The sequence below is a fragment of the Lepidochelys kempii genome, chromosome 4 (assembly GCF_965140265.1).
Source record: "Lepidochelys kempii isolate rLepKem1 chromosome 4, rLepKem1.hap2, whole genome shotgun sequence".
Lineage (NCBI taxonomy): Eukaryota > Metazoa > Chordata > Testudines > Cheloniidae > Lepidochelys > Lepidochelys kempii.
The window spans coordinates 141,649,902-141,670,390 of record NC_133259.1 but is presented as its reverse complement, the minus strand read 5'-3'; the positions used below and the strand labels follow the sequence as shown (position 1 = coordinate 141,670,390).

At 48.9% G+C, this 20,489-nt stretch overlaps 1 protein-coding gene across 1 annotated transcript in view; it reads left to right on the top strand.

Annotated features, from left to right (window-relative positions):
- The window catches only part of M1AP (meiosis 1 associated protein), a 59,300-nt gene that overhangs the window by 27,562 nt on the left and 11,249 nt on the right, over positions 1-20,489 (top strand). The window contains exons 5-6 of the mRNA XM_073343216.1: positions 9,273-9,446; positions 18,868-19,018. Of these exons, the coding sequence (XP_073199317.1) occupies positions 9,273-9,446; positions 18,868-19,018 (325 nt within the window). The remainder of the gene's footprint in view (positions 1-9,272; positions 9,447-18,867; positions 19,019-20,489) is intronic.

Below are 20,489 nucleotides of genomic sequence, written 5' to 3'. Positions count from 1 at the left end.
TTCAACAGGAAAGATTGAGGGAGTCCCCACATCAGAATATCCCATAGCCCCATGGTTTGAGCACTCCCCTGAGATGTGACAGATCCCTGTTCAAATCCCTTTTCCACCTCAGGTGCCGTAGGCACCTAACTCCAGGAGAGGGCTCACACCTGAGAATTCCTAGCATACACAGGCACCTAAGTCCAGGCTGCAGGGAGCCACCTATCTCCATGAGAGGAATAACACTTAGCACTCCACTCTCTGGTCACCATCTCCCACCCAGTAGCTTAGGCGGCTCCCTGCCTAGCCTACTGGCTTCTGTGAATTGCACTCTGAGGTGCCTCTCTCTCCCCATGTGTTGTATAGGAGCCTCAGCACCTAACTCAAGCTTTGTGAATCACAGTATTTTTCTAGGTGCCTAAAAACTAAGCACCATGATGGTCTGTGTCAACATCTAACTCTGTTTGTGCATCCAGGCCCATGTGCTTCACAAATATTAAATAATTTATCTTCACAGCACCCCTGTGAGATTAGGTCGTTGTTGTGTTCTCCTCCCCATTTTCCCAGCTGGCTGGGATCGGGTGGTTGCCATATCAGTCTTAGGTGGTGGTATTATCCCTATTTTACAGCTGGGGAACGGAGCCACAGATTTAAAGTCAAAATTATCAAAGGAGTCCACTAATTCTGGGTGCCAAATTGAGACCCAAGGCCTGATTGTTCATTGTATTTTGCATTTAATTGCACTTCATATCTTCAAAACACAGCTCAAATTTAATTCAATTGCAGTTGTGAGTGTTCAGCCCTTCTAAAAACCTAGCCCCTTGTATCTCACACTGGGGAGCCAGAAAGTGAGAAAACACAGTTAATGGCCAGCTGAGAATTCTGGTTTAAGGGACTTGTCCAGCATCGAACAGGAACTCTGGGGCAGAGGCAGGGATAGAACCCAGTTTTCCAGGATGGCGTTCAGTTGCCTTAACCCTGAGATGACCATGTCTCATACCATCCCCTGCCTCATTCTCGATGCACATTCCAGCTTCTGCAACAAATGAGACAAGGACAACAGCTTCCTTCACTACATAACCTCTGATTTTTCCATCTGAGCTTCAAACCAAGGTTTCAGCCCATTACAAGCTTCTGTTTTCAAGATTCTGGATTGCATCCTCCAGTTCAACTTTCAAGGTCTCCCCATTGGCTCTCTCAGGGTCCATTTAGTTGCCATATTAGCATCCAATTCAAACTCATACAGTGTTCTCTCATTCCACTTTTTCAGAATTTCTAAGGATATATCTACACTGCAGCGGGGAGATGTCATTCCCAGCACGGGTAGACAGCTTCACACTAGTGTTCAAAAAACAGTAGTGTGGACAGTGCAGCACAGGCATCAGTGTGCCCTTGTTGCCAAGAAAGCCAATGGCATTTTGGGCTGTATAAGTAGGGGCATTGCCAGCAGATCGAGGGATGTGATCGTTCCCCTCTATTCGACATTGGTGAGGCCTCATCTGGAGTAGTGTGTCCAGTTTTGAGCCCCACACTACAAGAAGGATGTGGAAAAATTGGAAAGAGTCCAGCGAAGGGCATCAAAAATGATGAGAGGACTGGAACACATGACTTATGAGGAGAGGCTGAGGGAACTGGAATTGTTTAGTCTGCGGAAGAGAAGAACGAGGCGGGATTTGATAGCTGCTTTCAACACCCTGAAAGGGGGTTCCAAAGAGGATGGAGCTAGACTGTTCTCAGTGGTAGCAGATGACAGAACAAGGAGTAATGGTCTCAAGTTGCAGTGGGGGAGGTTTAGGTTGGATATTAGGAAAAACCTTTTCACTAGGATGGTGGTGAAACACTGGAATGGGTTACCTAGGGAGGTGGTGGAATCTCCTTCCTTAGAAGTTTTTAAGGTCAGGCTTGACAAAGCCCTGGCTGGGATGATTTAATTGGGGATCGGTCCTGCTTTGAGCAGGGGGTTGGACTAGATGACCTCCTGAGGTCCCTTCCAACCCTGATATTCTATGATCAGCTCAGCATAGCCACCTGAGCCTGGACCCAGAAGGTTGGCCAGGCTTTGACTCGGGCAGGTAGCCCGAGACTCTGCCCATGCTTTAATGTCCATGCTGCTAGTTTCAGGGTGCTGGCTTGAGTGAGACTAGCAGGAGTCTGTCTACCTGCACTGGGAATCTCACCTCTCAGCTGCAATGTAGACATACTGTAGAAGGACTGGTTCGTGCCTATCCCCTCCATTCAGGTGTTTTCCCTGTCCTGGGACCTTAATGTAACTCTTGTGGAACCTTTACTGAGCATTAACAAACCATTTGCTAATGGGAGTGGAGTAAATAGTTATGTCCCAGAAAGGTGCTTCATCCATCTGTGCATTTTTCATAGAAACAGCAAATGTAGAGGCTAAAGAGCTAAAAAATTCTTCATGAGTGTGGAGAACCATCATCTCTCTCTCTCTCTCTCTCTCTCTCTGTGAGTCAGGGAAACTCAATATAAATTTATGCTTTGCAGATAGATGAACAGGAAATAGCTCTGGGTACAGGACCGGCTCTAGGTACCAGCAAAGCAAGCACGTGCTTGGGGTAGCACAATTCCAGGGGCGGCATTCCGGCCACCTTTTTTCCTTTTTTTTTTTCTGGGGCAGTTGCGCTCTCGGAGCTTGGGGCAGCAAATGTTTTGCTTGGGCAAAAAACCTAGAGCCGGCCCTGTTTGTGTAGGTAGTTGCTCTTCAGGAATGTAATTAGTGGCATTTCACTACAGCTGCTACACTGAGGTATGGCCAGCTCACCATTTCAGCCCAGCTGCACCATTTCTTTCTAGAAAGAGACAGTGTTGAGTTTCCTTTTACTAAGGCCATATGTTTTGCCAACACAATTACAGTACATAGGCAGCTGCGTTGTTACTAGAGAAGAGAAAGGCAATTCATGTTTATTGAGAGAGGAGTGAAAACATTCCCCAATTGCACACACTCAGCGTCACTCCAAGAGGAGTAGCTCAGCACTGTGTGCGCATGCCATTTATCAGAGAGAAGCTCATGCATTCCCAAGTGCTTTGTTTGCTGAAGAGCTAAGGTTGTCTCCAGTCTATATTTCGGAGCATAGAATCACAGAATATCAGTGTTGGGAGGGACCTCAGGAGGTCATCTAGTCCAACCCCCTGCTCAAAGCAGCATCAACTCCCAACTAAATCATCCTAGCCAGGGCTTTATCAAGCTGGGCCTTAAAAACCTCTAAGGAAGGAGATTCCACCACCTCCCGAGGTAACCCATTCCAGTGCTTCACCACCCTCCTAGTGGAAAAGATTTTCCTAAAATCCAACCTAAACCTTCCCTACTGCAACTTGAGACCATTACTTCTTGTTCTGCCAGGAGAATGACATGTTAGCCAATGCTCCAAACATTAATCATTCCTCCAGCATAAGATGGTGCATTCACCAGCTCTGAATTATTCAGAGAGGAGAGAATATAATTGGCAGCATTGTGGGCAAGAAGCTGACTCACCCACCAATGCTGTGCATGCAGGGTATTCTTCAGAGAGGAGCCCAGATCCTTCTGTGGCCCTTTCTTCCTGGGCATGCCTCAGGATGGAGCTCACACACACTCTGGCACTAATTTCCATCAAGGAGGAGTCCATGTGCTTGCCATTAACCTGTGTGCTCAGCATTCCTTGGAGAGAAGCTGCAGTATTCACCAGTGCCATGGTTCTTGGGGAGGAGCTGTCATTCCTGCAGCACCGTGTGCAGGGTACTCCTCAGAAAGGAACTCACACAGTCAGCAATGCTTTACTCCTCAAGGCACAGCTCATGTGTGTTCACCAGGATTACATGCTCAGTATCCTTCTGAGGCAAAATGAAGCACTCACTGGGGCCAGGTGCCTGGAGTCTCTTTGCAGAGGGAACAATGTATTTCCCAGCATCTCAGGCAGGGCTGTGAGAGGAGCGTCATCAGCTCTCTACCCCTCAACATAAGAACATAAGAATGGCCCTACTGGGTCAGATCAAAGGTCCATCTAGCCCAGTATCCTGTCTTCTGAGGCAGTGGCCAATACCAGCTGCCCCAGGGGGAATGAACAGAACAGGTAATCATCAAGTGATCCATCCCCTGGCGCTCAGTCCCAGCTTCTGGCAAACAGGCTACGAACACCTGATATCCAGGCTTCCTAAAGGAGGAGCTGGCCTGTTGGACACTGCTCACTTATCCTTCAATTCCACCCCTTAATTATGAGCTCTTCAGAGCAGAGACCTGCCCCCAGGCAGCACCTGCAGACTTGTGGGCACTATAAAATAATAATGACCAGGAAGGGGATTGCTTTGCTCCATAGCTGGGGAAAGGGCTGTACTAAACTGTGATCTGTCAAAATGAAAGTTTGCTGTGAGGCTTTGGTTCCTACTGGGCCAGAAACTGGGAACATGCTTTAATTTTTAAGATTGGGGTTTTCAAAAGAGTCTTAGGGATTTGGGCACCCAAATTCCCATTCTGTGGGAGCTAAGCATCCAACTCCCATAAACTGCTTTGAGAGCCCAAGTTTAAATCATTTACTATCAATGGTTGCTACAGCAATGTGTGAGCAGGGAACTAGTGAGCAGAAATAGGGCCATGGTATTACCTCCATATCCAGCATTAGTGAGACCATTACTGGCTATTGTGTCTCGGGCTGATAGCTCTAAAAGGATGTTTACTAATTGCTAAAGGCTCCAAAAAGAGCTACAAGAATGGGTCCATCTCTGGAAAACATGCCTTATAGTAAGAGACTAAAGCAGCTCAATCTCTTTATTTTAACAAAGAGGCTGGTTGTGGTTTACAAGTACCTACATAGGGTAGAGATTTCTGATAGGAGAGGGCTTTTTAATCTAGGACAGGTGAACAAAATCCAGTGGCTGGTAGTTGAAGTGATAAATTCAGATTAGAAACAAGGCATAATTTTTTAAGTGAGAATAATTAACCATTGGAACAACTTACCTAGGGACATGGTGGATTCACCATCACCTCAAGTCTTTAAATCAAGCTGAGTTGCTTTTCTAAAAGAGCTGCTGTATCTGAACCGAGGTTAATCGCTTAATGCGGGAACCACTGGTGGAATTTTCTGGCCTATGCCCTGCAGGAGGTCAGACAAGATTATCTAATGGTCCTGCTGGCCACAGAAGGATTCACTGACACTCAGTACTACTTTAAAGGTGAAACTGTAAAAGGAAGATCTGCCTATTTCAGCTATTTATTTTTTTATCACAACTGCATCTAAAAAGATAATACCATAGAGTAACAACCATATTTTTTGCTCCAACGTGAGAATTCAAGAATAGTCCAGAAGGAAGACAGGCAGTCCTTAAGAAAGAAGTATGAAATAAAAAAGTTTACCAACCTGAAGATCCTACATTTTCATACATGTTCCTTTCATCATCTTCAACACAGATTCCTCCTGAGAAGGAACACTTTTCATGATGTTGTTTCATTCAGGCAATGTTGTTTCAACCAGGCCTTGCATTTCTTTGTTGCACTGTTTGCATTTTGCACACATGCCTGTTTTACCCACAGGTAGAGGAACTTCAACCAAGGGTCGGTTCTCGGGCCGGTTTTGTTCAATATCTTCATAAATGATCTGGAGGATGGTGTGAATTGCACCCTCCGCAAGTTTGCAGATGACACTAAACTGGGAGGAGAGGTAGATACGCTGGAGGGTAGGGATAGGATACAGAGGGACCTAGACAAATTAGAGGATTGGGCCAAAAGAAATCTGATGAAGTTCAACAAGGACAAGTACAGAGTCCTGCACTTAGGACGGAAGTATCCCATGCACCGCTACAGACTAGGGACCGAATGGCTCGGCAGCAGTTCTGCAGAAAAGGACCTAGGGGTTACAGTGGATGAGAAGCTGGATATGAGTCAACAGTGTGCCCTTGTTGTCAAGAAGGCCAATGGCATTTTGGGATGTATAAGTAGGGGCATTGCCAGCAGATCGAGGGACATCATTGTTCCCCTCTATTCAACATTAGTGAAGCCTCATCTGGAGTAGTGTGTCCAGTTTTGGGCCCCACACTACAAGAAGGATGTGGAAAAATTGGAAAACGTACAGCGGAGGGCAACAAAAATGATTAGGGGACTGGAACACATGACTTATGAGGAGAGGCTGAGGGAACTGGGATTGTTTAGTCTGCAGAAGAGAAGAATGAGGGGGGATTTGATAGCTGCTTTCAACTACCTTTGAAAGGGGGTTCCAAAGAGGATGGATCTAGACTGTTCTCAGTGGTAGCAGATGACAGAACAAGGAGTAATGGTCTCAAGTTGCAGTGGAGGAGGTTTAGGTTGGATATTAGGAAAAAAATTTTCACTAGGAGGGTTGTGAAACACTGGAATGCGTTACCTAGGGAGGTGGTGGAATCTCCTTCCTTAGAAGTTTTTAAGGTCAGGCTTGACAAAGCCCTGGCTGGGATGATTTAGTTGGGGATTCGTCCTGCTTTGAGCCGGGGGTTGGACTAGATGACCTCCTGAGATCCCTTCCAACCCTGATATTCTATGATTCCCAAATTGGGTCTCTTTTACGGCCTGCTGCCATTATAGGTTTTCCCTTCTAGTGAGAGAATGGTATGGGAGATCTCAAATCAATGAAGGCTACACTCAGAAAGACCTCAAGACTTCTGGAATATGCTGCTCAAACAGTGTCACTTTTGCTTCTACTGCTTGTCCCTCCCTTCTCACATTTATCTCCAGACTTCGCCTTGTCCAGATCTATTCCGCGCCCAACAATCTTCTATTCATTGAACTTTTTGAAACTTTGCACTTTTAGAGAGAAGTAAGAGATTGACTCTGTGTACACAAATTTGCAGAGGGACAATAGAGTTGAGGTCTATTATTTCTCACCTCTATATAATACTTATTTATTTATTTAAAAACATTTTTCCTGTTAACAAGCATGTTATCTCTGGAGACACAAATCCACAGTTTGAGAACTGCAAAACTAAGCATCTCTGATGGTATCTTCTAGATTGAGCACTGAGTCCCATTGGGCAGATAGAAAGATTAACCTAAATAATCTATACTCAAGCCCCTGGAACCCCATAAGATTGGGTCCCTAATCCATGAACTATTGGAACTCATTTACAAAACTTTTCTTAAACTTTACATGAATATATTCTCTCATACTATAGAACAGGGGTCTCAAACACATGGCCCACGGGGTTATTTTCTGCGGCCCGTGAAGCTTCCCGCACCTCCCCACCCCCTCCCACGTTATTTTCTGCAGCCCGCCAAGCTCCCCGTGCCCCCCCTTGCCTAACTCCAGGTGCTTCCTGCCACCAAGCTGCCAAACAGCTGTTGGCGGTACTTAGAGCTTTCCAGGAGGGGGGGGGAGGAGCAGGGAGCCGTGAGGTCAGGGGAGGAGGCGGAGAAGAGCCGGGGCAGGGGTGGGGATTTGGGAAAGGGGTTGGAATGGGGGCAGGGAAGGGGTGGGAAGAGGCGGGGCCTCATGGAAGGGGTAGAGTGGGGGGGTTGCGAAGGGGGGGTGTCAGTGATGCGGCCCTCGGGCCAATGTACTAGTCCTCATGTGGCCCTCGTTGTCATCTGAGTTTGAGACCCCTGCTATAGAACTAGAATTTGTAATCCCGATTCCATGATGAGATATCTTTGAGCTTTCATGTATCTTACTTAATTAAAACTGTCCTTAGATAGGTTTTTTTCCTCAAAAAGCATTTTATCAAAAAAATCCAATTTAAATAAAAAAAAATCCAATTTTTTAATTTTTTTTTAAATCATTGATTTTTATCCACACTGCCACGGTGAGCCAGGGCAGTGACAGCAGCCTTGTGTTGTGCCACCAGAGAAATCCTTGGTGTCTGACTTTGCTGGAGTTGAGTCAAGTAGCTCCCTGGAAAGTGCTCCCTGCTAGACGTTCATATATCTCAGGCTGTGCCATACATGCTGCTGCAGTTCCTGTAGATTTTCCATGTGGATGAGTGGAATGTGTGCAGTATTTAGTCTGACCATTTCGTTTGGGGCACAGTTGAAGAACTCTTGCTTGGAGTTCAGAATTCTGCGCATTTTTCCACTGAATCCAAGTATCAGATTAGCCCTTCTTATAAAATGGTCAGGATTGAGACTGCATGCTAACGGGCTAACAGTGATTTCAACTGAGCAGTTATAGGACAAATACTGCCTGGCTCGAAACTACCATTGATGGGCAGTATAGGAGGACTATGCCCAGCATTAGTCAGGAAGACCTAAGTTCTAATTTCAGCTCTGTCATTGACTCTATAAGATCCTTTGTAACTTTCAGCCTCAGTTTCCCCATCTGTAAAACGGGGCAATGATACCTACTCTCCTTAGGAGTTGTGAGGCTGAGACAGAGTTTTGACCATGTTAGGTACTACTTCTGTTTCACCTACATTTTCTTTAAATGGATACAGTCTACTTTAAAACTGCCACTTCTAGCCCATGAACTCACAATCTGCATGTGTTTTTACCTTTGCTCTGAACCCTGGTTTTTTTGTCACGTAAAATATCCCAGGCTGGTGTGGTGAAGGCCCTTATAACCAGCAGTGTAGAGGCATGCATGTGCATAAGCAGCAAGGCCTAGGGGAGCACTCCTTGTATTCAGGCATGGACTCCTCTTGCTGCAGCTGTTGGGCTTCCCTGCAAGAAAGAGAAGCTGGTACTGAAGCCACTGTGGCAAGTGAAGGGGAGTGGGTTGAGTGCAGGTTGGGTGTGTAAAGAGGTGCTGGGCAGGGTAACCCTGCTGAGCAGGAAACACTGCTCATTAGTGGGGAAAAAGAGGAGTGAGTGGAGCCCCGCTCTAGGAGTGCAAGACTTCTGTCTCCTGAAGCTCCCCAGTGGGGATGCTAAAATGGCCAAGACGTGCTAAGATATCCTGGCTTAAAGCTGATGGTGAGCTTCAGCACTTGGTGTACAGAGAACCAGTAAGCTAAGTGGGCCACATTCGCTCCTCAGTTACATCCTGTAGCCCCTGTTCCTCAGCAAGCCCCTCTGTCTAATGGGGAGAATGTCCCCTCCCCAGGAGACCAAACGAACAGCTAGCTCTGAAGTGCATTGAGAACCTTTGATGGAAGGTGCCATTTAGGTACAAACAAACCAGGAGTAAGGAAAGTACATGAGCCACTGAGACACCAACACACCTGCTCAGAGTGGCCACAGACAGATGGTTTGTATGGTTCTGGGGCCTCGGAGTCTTGGGGACTGTCCTAGTATAATTTCGACAAACATCTGTCAGGGGCAATGTAGGTATACTTGGTCCTGCCTCAGCACAGGGGGATGATCCCTCCCAGTCCTAAATTTCTATAATTCTCTCCTTCCGCAGACAGTGTGATCCTGGGGATGGACATTGACCTTCAGACCATAGAGAATGATGTTGTCAGCTTGGAAACTTTCTTTAAAACCTGGCTTCATGATCGTGGCACAGACAGAGAGCAGCTCCATCTCCTCCTTCCCTCAGGAGACTTCTGTCACTTCACTGCCCCCAGGACAAGTCTAAGTATTTCATCTTCTCTCCCTTTCAGCTGTGGCCCACTGACTCTCACTGGCCCACAGATCACACAGGCCTGTGCAGTGGAATCACCAGCCTGGGGCACAGTCACCACTCAGCAAAGTGACAGAGTCCAGCATTCTCTTGTTGGCTGCAGCTAATACCATAGTTGAGGCTGAAAAGGGCAATTGATTTAGAATTTAGAAAAGGGCAATTGATTCAGGCTATGGCTTCACTGGCACTTTCTCACTCGGGGTGTGAAAAAACACCCCTCTGAGCGCAGCAAGTTACAGCGCTGCAAAGCGCCAGTGTAAACAGTGCCCCAGTGCTGGGAGCCGTGCTCCCAGTGCTCTAAGCTAATCCCCTCGTGGAGGTGGAGCACCAGGAGCGCTGCGAGAGCTCTCTCCCAGCGCTGGCGCACGACCACACTCGCACTTCAAAGCGCTGCTGTGGGAGCACTCCCGCGGCAGCGCTTTGAAGGTTCGAGTGTAGCCATGCCCTCAGTTACACCAGACTCCTTTACATTCTGGCACCATAGAGGTGCCTTGACGTGGATGTGCATTTACACCACCTTGGCAGCCCCAAATGTGCCTTATGACAGTGTAAAGGAGACTTAGTGTAGCAGAGAATCAGACATCCTCATGAGGAAATATTTTAGAAAATGAGACCCAAGTTGGTTCAACTGGTTTTTAAGAACATAAGAACAGCCAGACGAGGTCAGACCAGTGGTCCATCTAGCCCAGGACCCTGTCTTCTGACAGTGGGCAGTACCAGACCTTCAAGGAGAGTGTACAGAACAGGGCACTTGGAGGGATGCACCCATCTTCCCTTCCTGGCTTCTGGCAACCAGAGGTTTAGGGTCGTCCTGAGCATGACACTGCATCTCTGACCATCCTGGCTAGTAGCCGTTGGTGAACCATCCTCCATGAATTTATCTAGTTCTTTTTTTGAACCCAGCTATACTTTTGGCCTTCACAACATCATAGAATCATGGGACTGGAAGAGACCTCGAGAGGTCATCTAGTCCAGTCCCCTGCACTCATGGCAGGACTAGGTATCATCTAGACCATCCTATGGCAATGTGTTCCTCAGGTTGACCATGCATTGTATGAAGAAATACTTCCTTTTGTTTGTGTTAAACCTGCTGCCTGTTCATTTTATCAGGTGACCCCTAGTTCTTGTACTGTGGGGAAGGGTAAATGACCCTTCAACATTCACTTTTTCCACACCTTTCATGATTTGAGAGATGATTTATGTTTGACAGTGATAGAAATAACACTTCCTGTGCTCATATATTATGCTTAGTGGGGGCCAGAACTGCACATAGATAGGTGTCCTTTACAAATAGTTCAATCTGTTCATACAGTACTGAAGTAAACGTCAGATGCTTGAAAACTGGAGCTACCAGAAGTTACATATGAGCAGGAGTACAAAGTAAAATCAGTAAGGAAAACACCATTTTCCTTACTGGTTTCACTTCAGTCTCTCAATGCTCTCCACGCCACCATGGGCGGCCCTCCCCTTAATATTCGCCACCCACCCTCAAGAGGTTCTTCTTCAAGTGATTGTTCACATCTATTCCAATTAGGTGTGCGTGTGAACGTGCACGGTCGTCGGAAACTTTTTCCCTCAGCAGCTCCCGTCAGGTCAGCCAGGGAGCCCCCTGGAGCCGCACCCTCATGGCACTCAATATATGATCCTGCGACCTGACCCCCCTTCAGTTCTTCTTACAGTCTGTGGTGGCACTGGAACTGCGTTAGCTTGCTTGCCTTCAAGTCTTCCCTTAGCCATTCTTAGTTCTTTAAAACTTTTATTTTCTTGTTTCAACAGAAGGCGCTCTCCTCAGAGAGCGAGACCATCTGGGGAGACCCTGCTGCCCCAGAGGAAGGACTTAACTTCCAAACAGCAAGACCCTGTGCCGCTGACTCCAGCACCCCAGCTGGAACTGTTGAGTCCAGCACCCAGTGACTCACCAGTGGGGCTCGACTTGGTGGAGGAGGTGGAAGCCCCCTCCACCCCAGATACTTTCAAGGCAGCAAGGGACCTCTCAGAAAATACTGTGTCTCAGCCCCCTGCTGTTAGAGACAAGCCCCCGGCACCGCCTAGATGGATGCCATCTAGAAGCAAACCAGCAACGATGAGGCCATCTTCCTCTCAAGACCAGCACCGTTCATGGCACCGTTCACAGTCTACATCACCTCCAGCATCAGCCCCAGTACAAGACAGTAAGACGCAGGGAGTGAGTCACTCAGGATCTCCAGCACCGGGAAGTTGGCACCAGACACCAGGGCTGTCCTTACCCATATGCAAACTACGCAGCTGCATACAGCACCAGGAAATTTGGGGTACAAAATTACCCCAAATTTCCTGGTGCCCTACGCAGTTGTGTGCTGCTCCAGCAGCCAGCCCAATCCCCCGGCCGGCTAAGCCAGCCACGAAAGCTGCCCCCACCCCTGCTCCACCCCACCTCTTCCCCAAAGCCCCTGCCCCTGCTCTGCCCTGCCTCTTCCCACCACTGCTCCACCCCAGCCCACTGCCACACTACCCCTTCCCCTGAGCTACATCTCGGGGGACTGCAGCAGGGGTTGGGCACGGCCTACACTCACCGGGCAGTGGAAAGTGGAGCGACCCAGCCCCAGCCCGCTCCGCTCTGCCAGTGAGTGCTGGGGGGCAGTTCCCCCCTGCCCCCCAAGTCCCAAGGCTGGGAGCCAGGGGAGCAGAGTGGAGCTGGCTGGGGCTGGGTCACTCCACTTCCCACTGCCCTGTGCAATCACCGGGCAGCAGGAAGTGGAATGATTCGGCGCCAACCCACTCCGCCGGCTCATGCTGCGGGGGGGGGGGCGTTTTCCTCCTGCCCCCCAAGCCTGCTTCTACCCCCCACAGACCTTGGGTGCAGCCCCCCCTCACCCTTCCACAGGGGGGCTGTATAGGGAACCTCAATGTCTAGGGACAGTCCTGCTGGTCACGATCGCCCTCTATCACCAAGCTCTGTGATACGGCACTGGAACATAGGAGTCACTCCCCGGCACCGGTCTAAGTCATGGGAAAGCCAGCACTGTTCTTGCAGCACTGATCTCTGACGTCCTCCTCTTGGCACCAACCGCCCGGTGTAGGGATCCTCGGCACCGCCGTGTCGTCGCCCTCAGGCTCCTCTGACTCTGAGGACAGCTCCTACTACTCACGGTGTAGTAGACACAGGTCGGACAAACACGGGAGACATGCTCCTTCATCCTGACAACCTCAATGGCCACCCGCTGCACAATGGCCCTTCTGGACCCCCTGGGCTTACCATCCAGCCCAGGGTACACCTTCCAGGGTTTCTAGGTCAGTGGTTGCGTTGGGGCATCACTGGGCACGGTCACCGGTGGACAGAACCATCCCTCGTACCACAAAGGCGGCTCTATCCAGACCACCCCTGCATACTACATAGGGCACAGGACCAGCCCCAGATCCATCTACATCCAAGGTCCCGTCGGACTACATTGAGCCACTTGGCACCAACGCTGCCCAGGACCAACCTGAGCACATGGTGGGCCATGATAACCCTGTGCTTCCACTGGCCTCTTCTTCGTCTTTGCCTGATGAGGCGGTGGCAAGGGCATCAACTTCAGGTCCTCCACCCATTGACCACAGGGCCCACCAGGACCTATTCCGCCACATTGCCTGTAATATGGGCCTACAGGCGGAGGCAGTCATTGAGCCAGAGGACCCGGTGGTGGACATTCTTATGCTGGAGGGCCCTTCCAGAGTGGTGTTGCCCTTGCCAGTAATTAAGACTATTGGCAACAATTATAGTGCTTTGTGGCAGGCTCCAGCCTCCATTCCACCAACTGCCAGGGGTGTGGAAAGAAAATACTTTGTTCCCTCTATGGGTTATGAATTCTTGTTCTCCCACCCACACCCTTCCTCCCTGGTGGTCTCTGCAGTGAATGAGAAGGAGTGTCAGGGACAACAAGCACCAGCTCCTAAGGCCAAAGAGGCCAAACAGATGGACCTCTTTAGCAGGAAAATTTATGCCACTGGGAGGTCTACAGCTGAGTATAGCTAACCAGAAAGCTATCCTGAGCAGGTATAATTTTAACTCATGGGACTCCATGTCAAAATATAAGGAGTTACTCCCCACTGAGTCAAAGACTGAGTTCTCGGCTCTGGTTGAGGAGGGGAAGGCGGTTGCCAGGACATCCCTGTGGCCTCACTCGATTCGGCCGACTCTGTGGCATGTACCATCTCCTTGGGGGTGGTCATGAATCATAGAATCATAGAATATCAGGGTTGGAAGGGACCCCAGAAGGTCATCTAGTCCAACCCCCTGCTTGAAGCAGGACCAATTCCCAGTTAAATCATCCCAGCCAGGGCTTTGTCAAGCCTGACCTTAAAAACCTCTAAGGAAGGAGATTCTACCACCTCCCTAGGTAACGCATTCCAGTGTTTCACCACCCTCTTAGTGAAAAAGTTTTTCCTAATATCCAATCTAAACCTCCCCCACTGCAACTTGAGACCATTACTCCTCGTTCTGTCATCTGCTACCATTGAGAACAGTCTAGAGCCATCCTCTTTGGAACCCCCTTTCAGGTAGTTGAAAGCAGCTATCAAATCCCCCCTCATTCTTCTCTTCTGCAGGCTAAACAATCCCAGCTCCCTCAGCCTCTCCTCATAACTCATGTGTTCCAGACCCCTAATAATTTTTGTTGCCCTTCGCTGGACTCTCTCCAATTTATCCACATCCTTCTTGAAGTGTGGGGCCCAAAACTGAACACAGTACTCCAGATGAGGCCTCACCAATGTTGAATAGAGGGGAACGATCACGTCCCTCGATCTGCTCGCTATGCCCCTACTTATACATCCCAAAATGCCATTGGCCTTCTTGGCAACAAGGGCACACTGCTGACTCATATCCAGCTTCTCGTCCACTGTAACCCCTAGGTCCTTTTCCGCAGAACTGCTGCCTAGCCATTCAGTCCCTAGTCTGTAGCTATGCATTGGATTCTTCCGTCCTAAGTGCAGGACCCTGCACTTATCCTTATTAGGATATGAGGAGAACAGCTTGGCTCCAAGTGTCCGGGCTTCCCCCAGACGTTCAGCAGACCCTGCAGGACCTTCCCTTTGAGGGTACAGGGCTGTTTTCAGACCCGACTGATTCAAGGCTTCACAGCCTTAAGGATTCCAGGGCAACGATGAAATCTCTGGGGCTGCGCACACCTGCTACCCAGAGAAAGCCCTTCAAGCCTCAGCCTGTGCAACAGCAGAGGCAATACCAACCCCGCCCGAGGAAGGATACTTACCACCAGAGGGGCAGGAATTCCAGGTGTTGGCCTTCCAACCCTCCCTCAGGCCAAGGGCAGGGCCCAACCAAGCCATTGTCGGGACCCAAGCAAGGGTTTTGAAGGGATGCCCGAGGACGGCATACCAGCCATGATTACGGATCCTTCCCCCCATTTTTTGAACTGTCTATCCCACTTCTACCGTGTGTAGTCCCATAAAACATTGGACCGCTGGGTTCTTCACATGGTAGAAGTTGGATATTCTCTCCAATTCTGCTCCTCCCCTCTCTCCCACCCCCCTTCCCCGTCCCTCTTCAGGGACCCCTCTCACAAGCAACTCCTTATCCAGGAGGTGCAGGCACTCCTCGCCACGGGAGCGGAGGAGGTTCCTCAGGAGCTAAGGAGCAAGGGATTCTATTCCCGTTATTTCCTAATCCCAAAGGCAAAGGGGGATCTCAGACCCATCTTAGACCTGCAGGGACTCAATCAGTTCATGGTAAAGATAAAGTTCCACATGGTCTCCCTGAGCACAATTATCCCTTCCCTGGATCCGGGGGACTGGTATGCTGCCCTCGACATGAAATATGTTTACTTCCACCTAGCCATCTGGCCACCCCACAGTTGCTTCCCAATGTTCATTGTCAACTGCATACATCTTCAGTTCATGGTGCTCCCATTCGGGTTATCAACAGCCCCCCGGGTCTTCACCAAGTGTATGTCTGTTGTCGCAGCCTTTCACCGAAAGAGACAAGTGCAAGTGTACCCCTACTTAGACGATTGGCTCCTGCAAGGGCGCTCCAGGGAGCAGGTGGAGTCCCATGTTCAGTTACTCAGAGACCTCTTCCAGAGGCTGGGTCTCCTCCTCAATATAGACAAATCAGCTCTATCACCCACTCAACAAATAGAATTCATCGGGGCAGTGCTGGACTTGGTTCAGGCAAGAGCCATCCTGCCACAACCCAGATTCCAAACACTGTCACACATCACTCAGGCGCTCAGACAGTACCCCACCACCACCACAAGGACATGCCTCAGCCTCTTGGGACACATGGCAGCATGCACCTATGTGGTGAGGCATGCCAGGATGAGGCTCAGACCATTCCAGGCATGCCTTGCTACAGCTTATCACCCAGGTGAGGATAGTCTAGACTCAGTAGTAACAGTACTGTCACGAGTCCTAGACACCCTAGGATGGTGGTTGGACCCTCGCATGATCTGCAAAGGAGTCCCATTCACCACCTCCAACTGTCCATGACCTTAGTAACAGACACATCAGACCTCAATTGGGGGGCACACCTAGGACACTTACAGACTCAGGGCATGTGGTCACAGTCTGAGATCCTGCTCCACATCAATATAAAGGAACTCAGAGTGGTAGGATGAGTGGAGGCGTTCAGTCTTCGCCAGTCCTATGGTAGGCCTTTTCCTTAAGGGCCTGGAATGCTTATACCCTCAGCCTCGTCCACCAGTACCGACTTGGGACCTCAGCCTGGTCCTAGCTAGGCTTATGGGAGCCCCATTCGAGCCGCTTGCTACATGTTCCCTTCTGTATCTCTCATGGAAGGTGGCCATTCTGGTTGCAATCACATCGGCCAGGAGGGTATCAGAGCTAAAAGCATTAACCTCTGACCTCCCACTACACAGTCTTCCACAAGGAAGAGGTACAACTCAGGACACACCCAGCTTTTCTCCCCAAGGTGGTATCGCAATTCCACCTCAGCCAGGACAATATTCTACCCCAAGCCACATGCCAATGCACAGGAGCAGAAGTTTCATTCATTAGATATGCGGAGGGCATTAGCATTCTACACTGAGCGCACAAAGCCTTTCAGGAAGTCAAACCAGCTGTTTGTAGCGGTGGCAGATCGGATGAAAGGACTTCCAGTCTCCTCACAGCACAGCTCTTCCTGGATTACGGACTGCATCTGTGCCTGCTATGACCTCGCCAAGGTTCCCCGGCTATAATGGCCCACTTGACAAGGGCTCAGGCCTCTTCCACCGCTTTCCTGGCTCAGGTGCCCATCCAGGAGATCTGCAGAGCGGCGACCTGGTCCTCGGTGCATACCTTTCCCCCCCACTATGCCAGCACCCAGCATGCTAGAGACGACGCAGCTCTCAGGTAGAGCAGTGCTCCGATCAGCGATTCCTTAACTCCAAACCCACCCCCATGGGAGAGCTTGGGAGTCAGCTGATTGGAAGCGACGTGAACAATCACTTGAAGAAGAAAAGACGGTTACTCACCTTCTTGTAACTGTTGTTCTTAGAGATGTGTTGTTCACGTCCATTCCAAACCCACCCTCCTTCCCCTCTGTCAGAGTAGCTGGCAAGAAGAAACCTAATGGGGGTCGAGTCGGCAGGGTCATATATTGAGCGCCATGAGGACACCACTCCAGGGGGCTCCTTGGGCGACCCAACGAGAGCTGCTGAGGGAAAAAGTTTCCGACGATCGTGCACTCAGTGCATGCACACCTAATTGGAATGGACGCGAACACCACCTCTCGAAGAACAACAGTTACAAGAAGGTGAGTAACTGTCTTTTGGTGTGTGTGTGTGATCATTAGAAGATTAGAAATCTGAATTCTTCCTCAATGCAGCAGAACTAGGTGCTTTCCCCCAGGTAGTTATTAACCATGGGGTCACACCTGCATTGCCACTGGAATCTCTGAGCACATGGCCCTACCCCTCCTCCCGTCAATGCCTGTGTGATACAAGGCCATTTTTAAATTCACAGCATCCTATTGCCATAGTAGCAGGGGCACACGTCTATCCTCCTCAGGCATTGCACAGACAGCTCTTATCTGACCAGGTCCAAACCAGAGACAAAGATGGCATGCTCTCTTGCACATTTCCTTAGAATGGATGTTTCAGAAGCTTATTTTGCCCTTTCATTTAGGAGGGCACTGTCCTCAGAAGCTGTATTTGTAGGCAGGAGCTGGCACTTATTCTCTTGTTTGTGAAAAATGGATTTTGTTCCTTTGCTCATTTTGAATGTTGCACTTAATGCACTGCCTTGTTGGAGCTGAGGCCTGGTCTATACTAGAAAATTAGGTCATCTTAACTACGTCGCTCAGGGGTGTGAAAAATTCACACCACTGAGCAGTTTAGTTAAACCAAACTAATCCCCAGCATAGACAGTGCTAGATAGACAGAAGAATTCTAGCTATTGCCTCTTGGCAGCACAGCCGTGCCACTGTAGCTTTTCAAGTGTCAGCAAGCCCTAAGAAGGGAACCAAAGCCAAGAGTTTCCTCACCTCTGCATAGTGTGAGGTTAGCTGCATCCCCAGAAGAGAAAGGAAGCTACCTACAGCCATTAGATAAGCAAGATCCCTTTGGACATGGAGCAGATGTCACCCTAGTGATGGGATTTCACAGATATTAAGTAGCTATCACTCTTCAGAGCCGAAGGGAGAAACAACAAACAAAAGACCCTAAGAGAAAGAATGGGCTGAGACCCCATTATGGAGCTAGGTTTCAGAGTAGCAGCCGTGTTAGTCTGTATCCACAAAAAGAAAAGGAGGACTTGTGGCACCTTAGAGACTTATTTGAGCATAAGCTTTCGTGAGCTACAGCTCACTTCATCGGATGCATTCAGCTAGGACACTGCCTCAGCTCCACCTTCCTACAGCTGTTCAGAGGATTTCCTTTCTTTTTAGATAGAGCTTCCCCTGGTCTGTCTCCAACAACCATTTTATTAATATCCCAAGCAGGACAAGGTCTCGCTCTTTGTTTCCTCCTTCTGTGTGGATGATTTAGGAAGAGAGAGACTGATTGCTTAGTGGTCTGCTCCTGGGATGAGGAGCCAGGTGCTCCTGAGTTCTAATCTGAGCTCTGCAGCTGGCACACTGTGTGCCTTTTATTGAGCTGACTCAGCAGTCTGTCCATTTTCAGGAAACCATTTCTGCACATGCTTAAAAATTAAGTATGCACTACTTTCTTCTCTGTTTAAAATGGGGTAATTATTTTTACCTACCTTGTGAGGGAGCTGGGATCGTTCATTAGCTAGACAGTGTTGTCCTGGTGTCCCATACTTTGGTTTCATTGTTCCCTGTGTAGTTGCCTATCAGTAAACAATATTAATATATTTAAGTGTTTGTACACTGCTTTGATGTAAAGTACAAAATGTTATTAGTTATTATATTTCCAGTCATCTTTGCCAAATCTCTTTGTAGCATGTGTGAAATGTGATATTCAGGAGAGACTGCTTAGCCCAGCTCTGCTTCCTGGGGCAGCTGATGTCACAGTGAGAACAGATGATGTCAACACACCGTACCAGATGGCAGCCTGTCCAGCTACGACACTGTATAAACTCAGAGTCATAAAGTAGGTAATACACAAACCCTTTTTGTGAGAGGTGCAGAGAGTTTGTTTAAACAACAAGGAGTTCTTGTTTTTGCTGATACAGACTAACAAGGCTACCACTTTGAAACCTGTCACCATGCAAGAGTTTGTTTAGTTTCTCACTTTTATGCGCACCACAGGATGTCAGCTATTGGGAAATTAAGATTACACTGAAACCTCATTAGCGTGTCACGCAGCAGGGATATGAGGAGTAGAGTTCTGAAGGCAAGAAACAGGTTCTGACATTACCAGACTGTATCTCCACATATCTGTCTGGGAAGCGAGGTCACAGAGCAGTGATGGTGCATCCTTCAGCAACCCTGCTGACAGGGACTGTTACTGAGAAACCCCACAGATTAAGTGAATGGCACAATCATCTCCCTAGGATGCAAGACACAACCAACTGCACTGCCTGACACACCATCCACAGCAATAGCAGGATGCTTCTGCACTGTCACTGGGTGGTGTGGTAAAAATCAAAGTGTTCATTGCACCACAAGACATGCCAGGTAGCACATAGCCCAGCTTCCAGAACAAGAGAGATCCCAAGTACAGCCACAGTCCAGCAGTAGTTAAAGCCCAGAGAGATGAGGCTGTCCAAGCCCCTAACTGCACGTCCCACAGATCCTGCCTCCAAGTGCCACACTCAGGCATGCCCCCTCACCTCCTTCTCCCTGCTGTCTTCCCTATCCTTGCCCAAGTAAGGGGTTTGTATTTTAAAGTCCCCAGACTCCTCCCCTTTCCTAGCAGGCTTTGCCATGAAGGGAGACAGCCAAGCCCTCCCTTCCCCCATTCTGACAGGAGCGTCACATGGCTCACTCCTACTGTGTGTGCCCCATGCCCTGAATCTAGCCTTCAGGTAAGAGGTAATACTTCCCGAGATCTGCTCCCTTTCCCTGAAATCTGGTTTTCTGGTACTGAGGAAGGGGGAGCTCTGAGCCCCAATCATGGGGTTCTACATCATAAATAGGGAGTAGGAGTCTAGATTACTCTTGAGCTCTGAATTGTTCTTCAGAGGCCTTTTCCTCACTCCCCAGCAACAGCTTGTCCTGTCACACATGGCATGGGAAAACTGAATCTCAGGAGAAAAGCAGGGAGACAAAAACCCACAGAAGGAAAGAGATGCAAGAAACAACAGAAGGATGGGCTATTTGTACAAAGCCGTGTGGCCAAATGTCCCATCTCTGTCTTCTCCCTCCCTCCCCAGAGTTCAACACAGGCTGTTCATTTACCTGCATTGAAAAGACGGAGTCACGTTATGAGCAATCTTGTCATGCACTCTTAGGTTACAGACTGAAGCCAAATGCTTATTGAGGGCCAGAGCTCCCCCTAGTGAGTATAGCTTAGCAAATGACGATGCTGTGACATCATTCTGCAAAGACAAAATTAGCCATTAGTATAGTAGGACAACATATCTGCAGATACTTGAGGCAGTTATTCCACCACCAGGTAC